This window comes from Chlamydotis macqueenii, chromosome Z (assembly GCF_036417535.1).
Source record: "Chlamydotis macqueenii isolate bChlMac1 chromosome Z, bChlMac1.mat, whole genome shotgun sequence".
Classification (NCBI taxonomy): Eukaryota; Metazoa; Chordata; class Aves; order Otidiformes; family Otididae; genus Chlamydotis; species Chlamydotis macqueenii.
In genome coordinates, this window is record NC_141593.1 from 8,580,038 (window position 1) to 8,599,604 (window position 19,567).

The 19,567-nt window shown below is 45.6% G+C and overlaps 1 protein-coding gene across 1 annotated transcript in view; it reads left to right on the forward strand.

Moving 5' to 3' along the window:
• The window catches only part of DNAI1 (dynein axonemal intermediate chain 1), a 148,172-nt gene that overhangs the window by 91,866 nt on the left and 36,739 nt on the right, over window positions 1-19,567 (forward strand). The window contains exons 15-18 of the mRNA XM_086770559.1: window positions 1,002-1,089; window positions 2,942-3,021; window positions 9,320-9,468; window positions 10,355-10,454. Of these exons, the coding sequence (XP_086626685.1) occupies window positions 1,002-1,089; window positions 2,942-3,021; window positions 9,320-9,468; window positions 10,355-10,454 (417 nt within the window). The remainder of the gene's footprint in view (window positions 1-1,001; window positions 1,090-2,941; window positions 3,022-9,319; window positions 9,469-10,354; window positions 10,455-19,567) is intronic.

Below are 19,567 nucleotides of genomic sequence, written 5' to 3' on the forward strand. Positions count from 1 at the left end.
GCCAGGCTGAATCTCTTTTTCCACCTGAGTCCTGCTCTGGGCTTAGAGAAGCTCCAACTAAAGCTTGATTCACTGAGCTAAGTTATGTTTTGTTCTCACAGCGCTCCACTGGGAAATCTGCAGATTCATGAAAACATCCAGTCCTCAGCCCACACTGCTCACTAATTTAATCTTTAGTTCTTTGTTCTTCTTATCAGCCCCAGGGTATTCTTATATTCACAACCAACGCCATTCTGCAGTGGTATTTTAATTCCCAAAGCTAGTCTAAGAACAGATCTTTGCCCTCTCGTCCTTTCCTCATCCTCACCCACGTTGTATCTATTTTCATCTGTGTTTTGTCTCCCACTTTGACTGTAAACTCTTTGGGACACAGCCTCTTTGCCCTGTGTTGATACTGTACCTAGCACAGCAGTGTCGTGGCCCGCAATGGGAGCTCTTTAGAGCTCTGCTGATAACAGCAACACTGGGCACTTTTCCCTTGGGGGAGCTGCTTGCTGGATGTTGTTACTTGAATCTCAGAGCCGGTGAGGTTGTGAGTACTGGAACTGAGGCTGCTCCAGGAATAACAGGAAGATGGTAAGAAGCAAAGACTGGCAAGGTGGTAAGTTACTATCCGTTAGTGTGGGTTTTAGTTAGCTCCATGATAATATGCAGTAGTCAAACTAAGCAGGGTGATTTCATGTAGCACGATGATTTCAGCTGACAATGTCAGCCTCCACGGAAAAATATCAACCCTGAAACCCAAAGCTTTCCAGGTTAGCTGCATGTTCCTGGGTGACGTACCAGTGGCTCTCAGTACCAGTGCACCAAAGCATCAGTTTCCTGCAAGTTTTATGTAAAGCAGCACGTTAGCAAGTTGCCAAGTGCGAGCATGAAACATTAAGCAACTTTTGGACAGCTTTTTAAAATTCCTCCATAAAATTTGCCATTTCAGAGTACTGAATGTCTCTGTATTGTTTCTGTAAAGCCTGTTATTCATGTGGAATCTCCTCTGCCTGCAGAATGAGCTAGTTCATACAGATGTCATCAAGCTGGCAGTAGAGGGAACAACGATGCAGGAGCCAGAGGGGCTGCAGCTGCAAATCCTTGGTAGGAGCCCAAGTCCTTGCCATGCTGATTTATTACTGACACAAAGCCTCTAATCAGTCATTCTGGGGAATTAAATTGGGAGTGAGATGTCGAGATGGAAAGGAGCTAAAGAAGGGTTACGCCTCCTTGCTTTTGTGATGTAGTAAGGCAAAGTCTCTCTGGAGCAGTGGCTACTAATTGAGTCAAGTTTTGCTGGTGATATCTTGCCTTTACTTGCAGAAAAAGATGAACATTAATTTAAAAAATGTTCATTTTACTGGGGTATTCCAATACAGACAAGGCATAAACATTACCTATATTTGTCAAAATTAAGTCAGTTTTCTTCTTCCTGCCAGACATTGATCTGGACTGGCCAAACCAAGGTGGAAAGCAACCTTTGCCCTGTCCTGAGTGCACAGCTCATCCAGCCAGTGGTGGGATGTGCCTCATCAGGTTTTGGCTCTCTAAAAGCAGAGCATCTGTTCTGAGCTACTATGTTAGGCTCCTTCCATAGGAGTTGGAGACAGTGCAGTCCTTCTAGGCTGAAGCCCCTCATCCTGACCATCCTGTGTTTGAGATAGGATGGGATGAGTCAGCTCTGGAGGTCCTGAACTACTCAGGGAGCCTGGAGGAATCCCCTAATCATCCTACTGCACCTGGTTTTGGCTGTGAAGCTGTAGCCTGTGTTTGGACAAGGCACTTGCTCTGCATTTAAGGATTGCTGTGTTTCTAGGCTAGTAACTACTGAAATTTTTTTTTGTGAGAAGGTTTGCATTGCCACATAGGTTGTAAGAGACCAGCGAAAGCAGTACATTGCAGAATTCCCAGGGGCTTTGGGATTATTTGTTAATGGAAAATGGATTTTCAAAGACTTATGATGAATATTTAACAATCTATTTAAATGTTAAAAATGCAGACAGTATTACAGGGTTGAAACGACCTTAACAATTCCTTTGAGGACTACATTTTGTTAACATTTAAAACAATGTTTAAGACAGCTGCCTTTGCAGAAAGTTCTCTGTGACTGTGTGGTCCTGAGCCTTGTCTGCTGATTCCTGTTTCTCATCTGATGATTACTGTGGGTGTCCCTGCTGCTCAACAGCCCCAGGTTGCTCTGGCACTCAGCAGACATCCCATCTTCTGCTCAAGGACCCTGCTGAAATTTTTTTTCACCACCATGTGAGTTGGCTTTCTTGGATGATGTTGTACCTGCCTCAGGAGCAGAAGCCAGAAAATCTCAAGGAGTCACATCCTGTTGTGGTTGACCCCTGTTTTAAACACAGGTCACATTATTGCTCAATTCAGGGCTTTTGAAGGCAAGAGGACCCCTCTGTGTTTGGCAGACTATTTCTTCCCAAATCACATCCTTTTCTATTGGCTTTGCTAAATAAGCCTGCTAAATGACTTCTCAGCTAAGGATGAAAAGGGCACAGGGAGGTATGGTGTGATGTTTCCTCTCTGGGCCCTTTTATGCATGGGAAACAATTTATATTTTTGTGAATACTAAACAAACAGAAAAGATCTGTTCTTCCCCAATAGCAGGCAGGCCTGGTCCTCTTAACTCTTATATTTGTACCAGGCATTTTACATTCTTACCAAAGTGAATCCCAGGCTAATCTGTTCTTCTAATTCCCTTCCAATAATTCCAGTTCCCTTTTTCTTTTATTTATGTTGGCTTTTCAAACTGCAGGTCTTGGGGACAGGCATAGCTTGGAAAGTGTTTGCAGAAGGGGTGGCTCTAATTTCTTTTGGGAGCTTCTGGCTAATAAATCACTTCTGAAAACGCTGGCAGTGCGTGTGTACCATAGGCAGGGAGCGTGTACTGCCCAGGTGAACTGATTCTCCATCTGACAGACCTCTCTTCTGTTAACAGGCAGCGGGACATCATTTGATTTTCACAAAAAGATAGACTATTTGTTTCTCGTTGGTACTGAAGAGGGAAAGATCTATAAGGTAAGAATGGTTTCTTTGTCCCTTGTTTTACATTCCCTGACCTGTGCTAGTCTTTCAGGTTCATCATCTTAACTGTTTGCTCAGGCAGCAACAAAGTGCAGCTTCAGAGGCTGGTCGTGCCAGCAGATCCCTGTGGTGAACTTGAGACCAGCACAGAACCACAGAAGGTCACAGGAAGCTCTCTGCACAGACCCAATTAAGGCCTTATTTTGCAGAAACGTTTTTCATGCAAAGTGCATCCCAGAATGCTTTGCAGATTGCAGCTGTGTGAGTGAGGTGCTAACTATGATCAGAACCGAAGTTAAAAGCCATTGATCCTCTGTCCTCGTGGCTATGGAGAAATGGCAGGAAAAATCTCATCTTTTTCCCTTTTTGGATCTGTTATTCCATGGGCAGTGAGGCTAATGAAGCCTTGTTTCCTATGGATTGATGTCCAACAGCCCTTCTGTTCCACGATTACATTCCAGATCCTTTCCCCAGTCCCACTTTCTCCTTGCCCTCCTGTGTCCAGTTTTTCACTGTCTGCTCTAACCCTGCCTTCCTCTGATCACCACCATGCTGTCCCTCAGCTCAGTGATAACTATAACCCTTGGTTGCTGCAGACAGTGGTTGCTACCTCCCCTCCAGTGCCCTCCTGCAGCCTAAGGTCTTGGTGCCCAGCACCGGCTGGGAGCTGTCGGCCAGACAGCTCCAGGCATGTGGTGAGGGCAGCAGCCAAGCTTTGCTTGCCCTTCCTGGGATGAGGGCACTGCCCAGATGTTTGCCCTGCATGGCCGTCCCTTTTTATAGATATGTAAGACCTTAATATTACCAAGTCCCATATGCAGCCAGCTTTAACTGAAATTGCCAGTGAGGTCAAAAGTTTGGGAGGATAGACAAGCAGAGAGCAGGACACAGACATTGTGTTTTCTTAAGAAGTCAAGCTAAAAATAGGAAGTTTTTCAGCTTTGCTGTATTTAGCCTTGGAAATAAAGTCAGTAGCTGCTTGCTTATATAACTTTTGTTTGCACAGCATTCCTCTGAGCTGGCTTTGGGGCTTGTTAATATTGTGGTCAGAGCCCTTCAGTGTGGCGAGTGGACCATCAGCAGGAGGCTGATGTGCAGAGCACATCCATCCAGCCATGCCTAGAGAATGCTGTAAGCTCCTTCCCCATGTCCTGCTTGCAAAAGGGAAACAAAATAGGGGAAAAGAATCCAAAGGAAATTGTATTCTGAAATCAATATAAATCATTTACAATCACCATTCCAGAGGGATGATGGTGATTGTAATCTCTCTCTCTGCCAGGCGGTTTGTAGGGAGGATTTCTGAGCAATGCTCACTTGCATTGGACAAGACAGGTGCAGAAGGGAGGTGGGAGAAGTTGGGAAGGGATGTGCAGTGAGGTAGGCACAATGGCTTTTTGTTGATGCTTTCTTCACACAAAGCATCTGTTCAGTCATGGGCAGGTGTTCTGATTTGACTGGTTTCCCATGGAAGTTGGTACCCTGGGTATTGTACTTCAAATTGTTTTAGTCCTGCTGTGTCTAGTCCTGATAAAAAGGCAGTAAGGAATCACATGTTTTAACTTCCTTTATAGTTAGGTGAGTGATGGATGTCAGTGAGTATGACAGCAGCTGTCAGCATTAGGTGGGGTCCATCACTTAACCTGCAGGAGAATGTTCAGGCTGGTGTCCTGGCTGAGTTACATAGCAAAGGAAATCCTTCATGGAGGAGGACTGAACAGGAACAGAATTTGGCAGCATTTGCATTGACAAAGCTGTAGGTATTCCTCCCTTGGATGGTCTTCAGTGAAACTATAACAAGGATGGGGTTTTAACATAAGGAGTGGTCTCAGCCATGAAGCAACACAGATATTTTAACTACTTCTTGGACGGACAAATGCAGAGAGATACTGTTATACAGCATCTTCTCTTTTATTGGTGCTAAGGCTGATTTCAGGGTTATGGGTAAGCAACAAAACATTCTTGAATTGATGAGGAATCACTTAGTGAAAAGTGGGACCACTCTTACATTGTGCAACAATGCCCTATAAAACTCAGCTGTTCCGATGGGCAGGAAGAGACAGTCTTCCATCAGATTGTATGGGCTAACACTGGGAAGAGAATTCTTGAGTCTCTAGCACAAGCACGCCTCCATAGTATCCACAAAAACAGGGAGAAGGGTGCTTCCACCCTTAGCATCCCCTGAGAGTTTGCTACAAACAGTTTCAAAGGTTTTGGGATCAACTGCTGCTCCAGACATTTCTCAAGGACTACCACACACCTTCATCGCACCCTTTACTGAAACACTGCATGTCTGAACCCGTTACTGGAGCTGTCTGTGGACTGCCTCCCAGAGCCTCTCGGATGCTGAGGACAGTGACAGCATTTTTTTTCAGAGACCAGGCATGCCCACAAATAGCATGATAATATGTTAATTCTTTGTCTGCAGAACAATTATTGTGAAATTTTTAAAATGGCCTATTTAATAATGTTTTTGAAGCCAAGAAATCATTATCTTAATTACACACAGACCTATCTATTGCCCTTTTACATAGAGGACAAACTGTTTCTGCATTAATGTGATTCTGTAGTGCAAAACTGCCTCTTTGCATATCTTATTTGCTGTTTAGGAATTGTTCAGCTTTGGTATGGTATGAGATTCATACTGAAACACTATTGTGGCTTCAACTCTTTGATCAGAATTACTTCTTAATAATCAGGGCTTCATCAGAAACATTGTGATGAGATTTGAATATATTCATGTAAGAAAGGGGTTTTTTTTCAGTCTCAGGCAGTTTGCTTGAGAGTGTAACGAATGTAATAAAACTCAGTGCAAGATTGTATAGAAGGAAAAGGTAATTCTAATTTTAAATAAAACTAGTTTCACTCATACTCATTCTCTCATACTAAGCACTGGGACATTTTTATCTGTGTGGTCAGGACAGGATTTCTTGTGGTTATGTGGATGACAAAAGATGCTAGCTGTTGAGTCCTTATCACATCTCTTGGGTATTGCTTAAAAGATGATGGCAAACTACTTTCTGGACAGGCTCCAACTTCCAGTCACCCTTTAGTAATGAAGAGATTGTTTACTTCAGTGTCTAGTCTTGCTTTGTCTTAGGCAAAGTTGTTTTCCTTGTCTGGATATTTTATGGTTTGAGTTCTGTTTCTCACCTCACCATGTTATCTTTGGAGCTTCTGTTTGTTCTGTCCGCTTGTCACTTGACTGACTTCATTTGTCAGCAATTAACACAGGTTCTTTCTGTGACCATGTGCTGGTGTCTCTCCCAATGCATTCACATGCCTCTATTTCCATTTGTAAGCCTTTCTACAGATCTTAGCATTTCTGTTGCAGTTGTCTACAAGAAGGCACTGAGCAAAAACCAAGGAGACCTCTGGTGTTGCCGGTAGCAGCTGTCCACAACAACACAGGACACATTTGTGTCAGTGGTTTCTGAAGAGCAGCTGGGTGTCCTGATCTGCCTAGGAGTGCCAGTGTTGGGCAGTACTCTTTCTATTGCCAGATACAAACCTCCTTTGAGAAAGATTATTTTTTGACTTCTGTACTGCCTAGAGTTTCTGTTGGTGAACTAAAGAAACCCTTTACATTATGAGAATGCTAATACCCGTCCATTCACCATGGATGTGGGGGAGTTTTGTCTCACGCTAACGTCTAGCATAAACTGAAGTGCTGTTAATGAAGATTATCCCTAGGTTTTGTGTCCTTGGAGTTCTCCTTTCCTCCTGGTATTCCTCCCCTATGTTTTGTAGCCCTGTCACCACTTACCTTTGTACTGGCTTCCTGTATTGCCATGGAAGCATTCTTGTTTTCCTGTCCCATCATAAAAATACAATTTACTATTCACACACATCTACCACCACTCAAACAGGAGAAAAGCACTCTCAGCAAATTGGAGCAGTGCTCTTGAAGATCAGACAGGCTGCACAAATGCCTGCTCCCTGAGTCTACTCATCCTTTTCAAAGCTGTCTTGTCAGGAGTTAAATGTCACATTTTCCAAGTGGTTTTGTTTTCATCCTGATGTGTCTAATAACTGTAAGGTTTTTAAAGTGAATAGTAGGGAAAGATTTTGCCAGCAGTTCTAGTTAGCTCAGCAACTCTTTTATTCTTAAAGTTAAACTTCTTTCTGAGCTTTTTCTCAAGTTTGTGGTGTTTCTTCAAAATGCATCTTGGGAAGAGCATGGCCCTGTCTCATATACCCGAGATGATACCAAAGGCTCATATGAACATGATGTGGTGCTGGCAGGCACTGCCAGATCATGGTATATGGCTTTAGGCTAAAGCAAGCATGCAGGGTTCATTTCTCATAAGGGACACAGACAGGCATCTGCCCTACAGAATCGTTATTGCTGTGGATTTGATAGGAAAACTTGCAGACTAACCTAGGCCAGACTTGCAGACTGCTAAGCCAGTGCTGTGGATCAGCACATCCCAGAGCACAATGAGCCTCCCATGCCAGTGCCCGGAGAGCTGCACTGACCAAGGGCTCATCCCCAACATGGCTTTTAAAAACAGAGCACGGAGCATTACACTTCTGTTGGATGCAGACAAATCTGGTTAGGATCTCATTCATCAAAGTCCTCAGGTATTAGAGACCACACACTTGGAAGGACAGATGGATAAAGCAGCTTCTCTCTTGTATTAATTACTTGTGACCCATACTGTCTGTTCCCAGCAAAGTGACTTTTGAAACAAGCCAAGTACCAGTTTTCCTGGTGGCTGAACATTAAGAATTATGAAGTAAAGTTATGAAACATGCATTAAAGGAGATTTCAGTACCATAATTACACACAGGGACAGTGACTCAGAGATAAGGTATGCACCAAACTATTAGCAAGCTATGGACACTCTCAGTAAATTTCAGTGGGACATGAGCCACTTTTTGTTTTTCTGTTTCCTACCACAGCAAGCCTCCCAGGGATGCAAGAGCTGCTGCTGTTTGAATAGTTTACCACCCTCAATCCAGTACTTGCCCCAGTGCACAAAGGCATTGGAAGAAAACAGGTCTGGGTACCCAGGCAGTGAGTGTCATGTGTAATAAACAGTTAAGCCTCATGATTAGTTAGAACTTTGGTTTGGAAGAATTAAGGTCATGTAACACTTCAGCAATCCTGCTGCTCAGGCAGATAATGTGTTGCTGCATTTATTAGGGAGTAATGGAAGGTGCTGAAAAGTCCTTGTAGTGACAGTACAGAGGCAGATTGACAAAAAGTCCTGAAGCCAACCCCAACCTGCTGTGTGGATACAGGTTGTGTGTGAGAACACAACTAAGAGGACATTTTGTGTGAGATCAGGTCCTTGTTGCTAACAAAGGAAGCCTCCAGTCCCCTTGAAGGTGAGGAGGTTTGGGGAGGATAACCTCATTTTTCTGTGAACACAGAACGGACAATCTGTATTGAGTCCCATATTCTGCTCATGCAGAGAAGCAGATTATAATTTCTCCCCTCCTTCAGGGGCTTACACACAAAGTGACTTTTCCAAGGTTCCTGAATGTTTTGCACCTCTTGCACACATCCTACATTTTGTCATTTAGTGTCACCCACTGCTGTGATGCTCCTGGCCTGACCCTTGCATCCATATGCCAGGTTTGTCCACTTCACAGGCTGCTGGCTGGGGTACAGGATGGCCCACCAGCCTGTCGGGGACATGCCTGAGTGCTGGCCAGCCTCTTGTAGTTCTCACACCCCTTCGGGAAGTCACAAGTGGCACAGAAGAAAGAGCTGCAGACCTGTGTGGTGAGGCAGGCTCTCAGAGCAGGCTGTCGCAGGGTGATGGCAGGGAAGGGACTTTCGGCATGTTCTTCAAATCCTTAAAGCCAAAGGGTCTGATAGGTCGTTCTTTTGCTTAGAGCACCAACACTGGAGATTTTAATTGCAGCACTTCAAATGCACACAGTGCTGTGTGCTCCTGAGCAATGCAAGAGCTATTGTTCTCTGCCTTTCTCAAGAGCCTTTTACAGAGGCATGGTGGGAGCTCAGACTGGCAGGAAGGCAATGGAGCTCTTGCAGTGGAGAATGGGCTCTGGAGCCTGGCTCTGGCTGTAAATCCAACCAGATAACTTCATTTCCTACCTCTGTGTATCAGAAAGAGGAGCTTGGTGTTGCCTGCAAGTGGGGTGAAACAGCGTGTGCTAAATTATTTAGTTTCTGTAGCACCTTTAAGTACCAGATGCCTCTTCCCAGCCAGCCCAGAAGAGCCTAGAAGGCCATATGAGTATTCAAAGGCATCTTTCTGCAGGAATATGTGCTCCAGAACAAGATCTAGCTCTGATTACTGACTAGTTCTTTCCATTACAGTGTTCAAAATGCTATTCAAGCCAGTTTCTGGATGTGTTTGAAGCTCATCACATGGCCGTGGACTCAGTCAGCTGGAATCCCTACCACTTGAAAGTCTTCATTTCCTGCAGCTCTGACTGGACAGTCAAGATCTGGGATCACACCATCAAGTAGGTCCTGCTGGGTCCTGGCGCGGGCGAGGAGGTCCAGCCTGACATGCCAGCCACACATGTTGACCCTGCTTGTACCTCAGTCTCAGTTTCTCTCTTAGATATTGACATTGCTATTTGCTCTCTTATCTCTGTTTTGGGGGCTGATGACTCAGATTTGTACTCCCCAGACATAAGCTATACAATTCAGCATTGGCTGGCCCAGGACTTGCCAAGCACTGCAGTTCAGCACAGGCTTGGGCTGCTTTGCTTCGGACTTGGCTTTCTTCAGGCAGGACCTACTGTGACAAGGTTATTCTTCTGCAGCAATGCTATAGTTAAATGTCAGAGGCTGGCTTACGGCCTCAGGGGCCAGACATCTCCAAAGACCAAGAGAGGCAAAAAAAAAAAAAAAAAAAAAAAGCATTTGAAAATATGTAATGAAGTTCAGGGTTAGTGTTTGAGGAATGTCTGGTTTAAATCAGGAAATCAATTTTTTTTTTTTGTAAATCAGTCAAATATTTCCTCTTGACAATACTGCTCTAATATTCAATGTTGTTGTCAGGAGTCCAGAGAGGGAAAATAACTTTTTCCTGTATGATTATTAACCAGAGACTGTTGTATGTGTTGGAGGGAAGCTTTCAAAATGCTTTCAGAAAAAAAGAAACATGCTACCTTTCTTCTCATTGTAGCAGGACCAATCCTGACCCATTTGGGTTGATGCTCAACTTTATTTTGCCTTTGGCTCAGACCCTGCCTGGTATCTGACATTGAGAAATTACCTCATCTCCCACTTCTGCAGCTGGCCTTGAACAACACAGGCTGCAGCATCAAAGTGTTTATAACTTTCATGTCCAGAGTTGCATGTGTTTAAATGAGTTCTTTTCCCTGGGTCTTTTTTTCACAGGACTCCAATGTTTGTTTATGACCTGCGTTCTGCTGTAGGGGATGTTGCATGGGCCCCTTACTCCTCCACGGTCTTCGCTGCAGTCACTGCTAATGGCAAGGTGAGAGGCTGACAGCAACACTGCTCTGATTTGAGCTGAGAGAAAGTCAAGGGAGATTAAGGTTGAGCATGGGGATAGGTCAGCCCAATCCTGGCCAAGCATGTCAAGGAGCTGCAGATCCCTCACCAGCAGGAATCCACAACAGTGACAGGCTGAGCTGGCTGCAGCTTGCCTGAGCTGCTTGTCTTAGGATGGCAGGATCATTTTGGTAGCTCAGGACCCTAAAACTATTAATTCCTTTTTGCTTAGTCTGATTACAGAGGACACAGAAGTCATAAAGCAACAGAGATGAAGAGACATGGGTAGCAACATTTCTTACTCCTTCTCCCCCTAAGGTCTGCTACATCCCTACAAGAAACAAGGCTAGAAATATCTCAGGTGCAGCCCAATCATGCAAAACAGCTGATGTTAAATCACAAATCAGAGGGCTTTTAACAGATGCTGAGGATCACCTGCACATCTCACTGCAGCCTTAAACAACCCATCAGAAAAGCATGTGGGCCCTCTCCTCTAAGCACAGGTGCTTCTTGGGGGCCAAGGCACCCAAACCTCTAGCATAAGCAAGCCAAACCTCCCTGCAGTTCTAATTTGTTCCTGTTACTCCAGGTATGGAGGTACTTGGAGGACAGAGAGGAAAGCAGAGTTCGGGGAACAGGCTGCTTTTTTCTATGCTTTCCTGCCGTTGGCATGGATATCGCTGGGCATGAATTGCTCACTCCTTCTCAGCACTGCTCCTGGTGCATTAAGGTAGACGTTGCAAATGCTTGCAAGTCCCTGCTTGCTCTGTTGTTGACCGCATCAGTGCAGGTGTGCAGCCAGGAGAAAAACACTTAACTCCCTCTATGTGAAATCAGTTTATTAACTAGTGCACACCTGGGGATGGAGAGATGACACTCCAGATCAGAGCACCACTAGTACAAGCTGACACCAGGCATTGGTGGTTGGTGACAGCCAACATGGCTTCACCAAGGGCAGATCGTGCCTGACCAATTTGGTGACCTTCTATGACGGGGTGACAGCATGGATGGACAAGGGATGAGCAATGGATATCATCTACCTGGACTTGTGCAAAGCTTTTGACACTGTCCTGCACGACATCCTTCTCTCTAAACTAGAGAGATATGGGTTTGATGGATGGACAACTCAGTGGATAAGGAGTTGGCTGGATGGCCGCACTCAGAGAGTGGTGGTCAATGGCTCGATATCCAAGTGGAGACCGGTCACAAGTGGCGTCCCTCAGGGGTCCGTGTTGGGCCCGGCCCTGTTCATCATCTTTGTCGGCGACATGGACAGTGGGATAGAGTGCACCCTCAGCAAGTTCGCTGATGACACCAAGCTGTGTGTTGCCATCGACATGCTGGAAGGGAGGGATGCCATCCAGAGGGACCTTGACAGGCTGGAGAGGTGGGCCCATGCCTCATGAAGTTAACCAGGCCAAGTGCAAGGTCCTGCACCTGGGTTGTGGCAATCCCAAGCACAAATACAGGCTGGGCAGAGAATGGATTGAGAGCAGCCCTGAGGAGAAGGACTTGGGAGTGCTGGTGGACGAGAAGCTCAACATGAGCCGGCAACGAGCTCTTGCAGCCCAGAAGGCCAACCACATCCTGGGCTGCATCAAGAGAAGCGTGGCCAGCAGGTTGAGGGAGGTGATTCTCCCCCTCTACTCTGCCCTGGTGAGACCCCACCTGGAGTACTGTGTCCAGTTCTGGAGACCCCAACATAAGAAGGACATGGACCAGCTGGAAAAGGTCCAGAGGAGGCCACGAAGATGATCAGAGGGCTGGAGCACCTTTCCTATGAGGACAGGCTGAGAGAGTTGGGGCTGTTCAGCCTGGAGAAAAGGAGGCTCCGGGGAGACCTTATAGCAGTCTTCCAGTACCTCAAGGGGGCTCATAAGAAAGATGGGGAGAGGCTGTTCAGTAGGGCCTGTTGTGCTAGGACAAGGGGTAATGGTTTTAAAATAGAGGAAGGTAGATTCAGTTTAGGTATTTGGAAGAAATTTTTTACAATGAGAGTTGTAGAACACTGGCACAGGTTGCCCAGAGAGGTGGTGGATGCCCCATCCCTGGAAACGTTCAAGGCCAGGCTGGATGAGGCTCTGAGCAACCTGATCTAGTTGGGGATGTCCCTGCTCCTTGCAGGGGAGTTGGACTAGATGACCTTTGAAGGTCCCTTCCAACTCTAACCATTCTATGATTCTATGATTCTATGATTGGTTCTGAACCTCTAAGGTATAAAGAAGCAATAGAATAAGGTGGTTATATACTTATTTTTATCTTAAAAAATCAATTATAGTCATATGCCCAGAGTCAGCCAATAGAACTTTGTTCCAATTAAATACAAACAACATTTTCCCACTGTGTGAGGCTGTCTTCAAGAGTAATGGTTGAGTAATGAAATACTTAGACCAGTCCTAATACTGAGGTGATGGCAGCTATATTTTTGCCCCTAGCCATCCATCCTAGTAGCTCAGATGGCTAATTTGGGCCTGGCAAGTAGCCAGGGCATGTAGCTATCCATCAACACTGGTTTTGTACTGTAAGACCACATTGCTCAGCCACCATGGGCTTTATGTTTTGCTGGTATAAATTGGAAAGTCTGTGCAGTTTGGCCAAATTACTCCAGCAAAAAGATGGCCTTTATATATCTCTATCATTGAATTGATGCCTTGGCAACTTTATTGCAGTTTAACCTTTATGTAATAGCAAAAAATTCATTTCACTGATACACTTATTCAGGCTGTGAATTTGTCTCTCCCAGTCTAAGCAGTAGAGATCTCTTCACTGGGGCACCTAACCTCCTTGGGATGCCACAGTCTGCAGAAAGTCATGCTTGTGCTCTTCCCTTGCAGGCAGGGTCAGGACTGAGCCCTTTGTTCACAGATCTGTCTGTCCCCTTTCTCCCATATACCAAATGAAGATTCTACATGAATGAAGTGAATGCAGTCAGTGTTACACATGCTCTGACTTGTTTTCCACAAGTGAAGTTATGGGTGCCCCTAAACCTGGGAAGGGCCCAGCTGACATTCACAGCTTTGACTAAGTGCTTGGGGGTACCCCAGCTGTGTCCTGGCACCTAACTGTGAGGAAGAGGACAGAGGCGTCTGCAGGCAGTGATACTTCCTGGGCAGCATAAGCAAATGACTAGGCGTACTTGGATTTCTTATTCATGTGGTGCAGTGGTACCTCATCTCTAGGGAGGCTTCATCCTACTTGCTTGGGCCAGGTTTGTTGTCAGAGTTTTACCTGCCACAGAGAAGCTCCTATCGACTTGTCAAGAGGTTGTGCAATGGAGTCTTTCCATCCCACCTCTAGCTTGTCGTAGCCACTGCTGCAGTGACTGTTGTGTTGTTGAAGATTCTCATTAGCTGCAGCATCCATGGGCCTGGAGTTCCTATGAGGCTATAGGCAAGAGAGAAGACTGTCTGACTTGGCAGCACTGCACACAGGGTGTCTCACCTTGCTATCCTAACTTGGATCTAATTCAGTAAGCCTAATTAGATCCTAATGTAGTAGGATCTAATTCTGCTTTATGCCTTTAATCCCAAACTCAGAAGAGTGGCCATCAGCCAGGAGCATCCCAGAATAGGGCTGCCTAGCAGGAAAGTCCAGGCAAGAGCTGCCTTCCCACTGCAGTAGGCTGGCCAGGACTGATGCTGACAGAAATCCTGGGCCTCTGTGTTAGTCATAACCACGCTGGTTGCAGGAGGGTGTGTCTGAGACATGGTTTAGTTTCTGTTTTGAACAGAACCTTCTAGATCTGCAGTGGAAGTGGAATAAATAGTTGTTTACAGCCTTTTCATTCCTGGACATATTCCACTTTGTAGCAGAGTGCACTTCTTGAGACTAACTCAGCGCCTCACAAAGGGCAGTCTCCATTAATGCTGGGGAAAATATCCACATTAACAGGATACAGAAAACTACAGGATGTGCAGCCAGAAAATAAAACATTAAAGGCCTCCTGTTCATAAACAGCCTCTAGCTTTGCATCCACAGATAATTATGTCTGCAAAACTTGAAGGTTGCCTGGAGGTGGTTTTAAACTCAGGTTCTAATTGCAGTCTTAAAGAGATACCTAGCGTATTTTGAAAAACACATTTCCTTATTCAAGCTGATGCTATATGTCCAAAATGTGTGTGTCAGTGTATAAGACTGACTTGGAAATTGGAGCATTTTAGAATCTAAAAATCTCTCAGTGCCTGTGAATCCAGGACGTGGGGATTTAAGAAAAGCTGTAAATGTTAGGGGCATTATGATAAAATGTGTGTGTTGGCAGCTGGGCATCTGCTTCAGACAGCGCCACCTCTTCATAAATAACCTGAGTGTGCACATTCTTCTGCTGGTGCAGTGGATAATAACTGCTACTATTGCTCTTTATCATGTTCTGGGTAATTTCCTTAGTCTCCTGATCTGCCTGATGGCCATTTTATTTCAGAATGAGCATAAGAGATTTGCAATGAAAATTGAAATAAAATAAAATGGTCACTGAGACGTGCACATCCATGCCAATACTGCCTGGAAAAAATCTCCCAATTCTCTAACTGGGTGCCTAAATAAGTGGTCTGATTTTAAAAGGACTGGACAGCCAGCTGCTTTTATGGAAGCTGGTCTCTACTGGATACACTCAGGGTGGTTGCTATAGAGCATTCAGCTTTGGTTTCAATCAGTGTGTTAAGTCCATTGCAGTCTTGCTCTGTGATTGCATTTCAGATGACACTTAAATTCCTTGAAGACTCCACAAAGGTTCCTAAAGCAGACAGGAGGAGAGATCAGTTATTTCTAAATATGAGTCCTGCAGCTCAGTTGGCTGGCAGCAGCTCTGTGATCTCTCCGGGCCATCTCCTAAAGGGACCTGGGTGCAGATACTGATGTGATTAGTGCTGAAATAAAACGAGGTTAGAGAACACCTAGTTTAGTTTAGGTTGTAAATGGTAAAAGCCTGACATGAAGAAAAATGGTAGCTAGGATGAGAGACCTGCTTTGGAAATAAAAAAAAAAAAAAGTGAGAGTGGATTTGGATGCCTGGACTCCTACATTTAGGATGCAGGAAATCTGGGGATGTTGGTCAGCTTATTGTAAGGAAAGAGGGCAGATAAATGGAGAGGTGTGGAATTCAATCCCTGTGGCATTCAGCAGGATTTGTCTTTGGGAGTTTGCTTTAAGCCCATCTCAAACTTACACTTAAAGCAGAAAAAAAAAAAAATTGAAACATGTAGAAGCGGGAATCATACCTGAAATTTCCTTCTTGAGCTTCTTTTCCTTATTTAAGGAAAGTAAAGAAATGGTGTTGGCAGGATGTGCTGTACAGGGGCAGTGCCGCGAACTTCCACTTCTGGCTCACTCTGGGCACACGGATGCTTTCTTGTGCTGAATTCATGCATTAATTGTTACCTCAGTTAAAAATGCCAAAGACAACCACATCCTCAGTGTCCTCAGATGGCTGGATCCCAGGCTATGGGTCACAGCTGCCCCATGCAATGGCTGCAATGGTGTGGTCAAGCTGGGCTTGTTCAGCCTGGAGAAGGAACCCAGCAGCAGGCTGCCAGTGCCTACAAGAAGGTCATCAAGAAATTAAGCTCTTCACAGCAGTGCATGAAGGGACAACGAGACACAACAGCTGAAATGAGTTGAAAAGAGAGGTTTGGACTGGATATAAGGAACACTTTCTCTGTGAAGACAGTCAAATAATGTAACAGCTTGCCCAGAGAGGTTGTGCCATCTCTCTCCATGGAGGTTTTCAAGACCTGACTGGGTAGAGCCTTGAGCAACCACATCTGACCTCAGAGCTGACCCTGCTTTAGGTGGGAGGTTGGAGTACAAACTTCTGGGAGTCTCTTCCAACCTGAATTACCTTCTAACCCTGTGACACTGTGAAATGTCCTTGTGCGAGAAGGAGGATCCCATGGGTTTTCCATCAGGCTTGGGAGCATGAGCTAAATATAAGTCCATTTGCTGTCATGTTTTTGTGGTCTATGTCCTTCATGACTAATGTAGCAAGAGCAAGGTGATGTTACAGCCATCTTTAGTAAATATTGATAGCCTCAACATAAATGCCATCCAAGTGTGCACTCTGCAGAGAAAGGCACTCAGACATATGCTCCAGGGCTTTTCCCCATTACTGAAGCTGTTGACCATTCAAGATGGGAAATACTTGAAATGACCTAAACCTTCAGGAAATTAGCTGATGCTTTGTGCTGCTCAGGAAATGAGTGTACTCCTTCCTGCTTATACAAACATATTTTATTGAACAACTCTTTTGTTTGAGAAGTCTTGAAGACCAGGTTCCTGTTGTAGCTCATTTATAGGATATGATGCTGAAGAAATGCCAGTTGTCTTGATACCCATCCTTTCCCAGCTAGGAGAGAAGCACTTGTTTACTGCTGGTGTGTGTGTGTTCGTATACCAGTTTGCAGAGACTGGCTGCCTCTTTAGCATTGGCCGCCAGCAAAAGCCAATCTCTGCCTTCAAAAGCATGAACAATTTTGCAGATAACTGTCTTACTAAACCTTCCAGGTTTGCAGATAGGTCACTGAGTATTTTGGGCCTAATTCTGCCTCTCCTTGTAGGGTATAAATCAGAGGTGCTAGCAGATCTCTCACCATCAGTCCATGCTTTTGCCCAGGGCAGTCAGGACTGTGAACCCCTCACAGCTACAGATGTCCCTGCTGTGCTTGAGTCTTTCCTCTTACCTTTCTGCAGTAGGCCATGGGGTTTGCCCTTGCTTTATGGGGCCACTGCTAGCTCTGCAGGCCTGGGATGAGGCATCTCCTGGCTCTCTGTACCATGACCAGGGCAGTTGATGGGGTGTGAAAACATTAAATGAGTGCAGGTCCCTTTGCTGGCACTCAGGAGGACCTTTGAGTAGGCTGGAGTGGGCAGAGGCTTTCTTAAAAATTGCATTCATGGCATAAGTGGTTGTTTTCCAGTAAAGCTGTTCATTTTTTTCTGCCATGAAACCTAAAAAGCTCTTTCTTATTCCCTGCTGAATCTTTGAGATTGATGTGGACTGCTGGGCAGTCTTATGTCTGCTTTAAAACAAGAGCTGGTGGTATGTCAAAGCTCAATGAGGTAGATGGGCAGATTAACGCTGCCTCCACTTCATGCCAGTTGGGCTGTTCTCCCTTCTCCTCATGGCTCTCTGTGCACTGGTGTTTCTCTCCCCTGGCAGCTGCTTTTGGGGAATAAAGCCAGCTTGGAAGGCTTTGGTTTGTCCCTGAAGGGTCTAAGCCCTCACCTCTATCCTGCTGCAGCTGCCATCCCGTCGTAGGATGCTCTGGTGTGCCCGAAGCCTGAAGATGTGCATCAGGCACCTCAGGACACTATTGCTCACTCGCATCCCTTAGCTACTGAGTTGCAGGTGGGGTGACTTTGTCAGCACAGTAGTTGGTTTCAGTGCAAAGCCAAACTAGTAAATTTTAAACCCTTTTGTCAGTGGCTTTGCAGATATTGTTTCTCACACAGGTGCGAGCAGGCCAGTATTTCAATACTAAAGTTATTGCTCTTCCAGGTTGTGAAATACAGCATTTTGATGAAACTCATCTGCTGAGATTAACGAGTTCATTCAGCCACACAGGAACCAAGTTTGCCTTTTTCTTCTTGTGTAGGGTATGTGAGTGAAAAAATGACTTGGGCAGCATCTCCAAAGATTTCATTGATTCACCTGTTAGACTTTGCTTAAAAACCTGCTGGGACACAAGGCCCATCGGGAGTAGCTGACAGTTTAGAAAGCTGCTCCTAGGTGCCTCTCTGCTCTTTGCCATTGGCCACCACTGAGAATGACTCCTCACTTAGGTTTCAATTTGCAAGTGGGAACAATTGGCTTTAGGGCCACTGAGAGTCTCCAGCTGTCTGCCCCATCCCGCTATACAGGGGCAGCAACTCCTGAGCCTTAATATTTATTGCTTGGCATTTTTTAATGACCTGAAATCTGTACTGCTTTATTTTAAATGCTAGTTTACAAACTGTAACAGTTCGATATCTGCCTTGTGAACAGCTTTGCTGGCCTGCTGCAGGTGACAGAGGGCAGTAACTGCTTCTCCTATCAGATTCACTGCTGTCCTTCCTTGTGCAACTGCCTGCCTTCACCCATGCCCCAGCCTCCAGCACTGGCTCTCTGCAGTGGGGCATACCCAGGACCCTGCCAGCGTGTGAAGGGATGGAGCTTGGTCCTAGTCTATGAGGAGATAGTTTCAGCCTGGTGCCAGGGGCTGGGCAGTGGGAGAGCACAGTAGGGAGAGCACAGGGAGACTGGCACAGCTGGGATGTATTCACGTGGCATAGCCTTGGGAGATTTGCTGTGGGGCATGCAAGGGACCAATTGAAACAGTCTACCAGTTCTTCACCAGATGTATGGGATGGGATGGCAGAGCAGGGAAGCAACACAGGACTGTGTGGAAAGAGTCTTTGCCCAGTATTCAGGAGTATGACAGTGCAGGAGAGATTACGCAGCTAAGTATGCTATCCAGAAAGATCCTGAGACAAATCATTGAATGGTCTATTTGTATGCATTCGTAGATCACGGAACTGCTGGTCTAGTAAGGCCTTAGTAAGGCCATGTCACATAAAACTGATCTAATACTGTTCTTGAGAGTAACTGGCTTGGTAGATCAGAGGAATGAAAAGTAATACGTGCTTACAAGTTGACTTCAGGAACACTGTTGGCACAAGCCCCAAGAAAACTACAAGGCAGGTGAGAAGGCGGATGTGGCATCTGGAAGTCATCCTCAACAGAGTGTGCAGTGCAGCTAGAGATGCTTCAGGGACTGTGACTGGTGCTGCAGCCCAGCTGTAATTGTGGGGGGACCAAGTGGACAGGACTTGGAAGTACTTTGTAGCCAGAACTGCAATTGTAAATAAACTCAACAACCTCTGCAGCCCTTTGCAATCAGTGAGAAGAAATTCAATAAGGACACAAAGCAAATGTGCGATATGAAATGTGCACTAATTGGGGAAGCAGCAAGACTGTGAAGAGGACTGGGGCCAGGAACTGCCTGCGCTGCCATGCTCTCATTAAGGCTGTGCTGCTGAGTCCCCTGGGAGATGCAAGGGAAAGTCACCCCATGAGCACACCCGGGGCTCCGACTGGACTTTGGATGCTGGTCCCTAAGGAAGGGT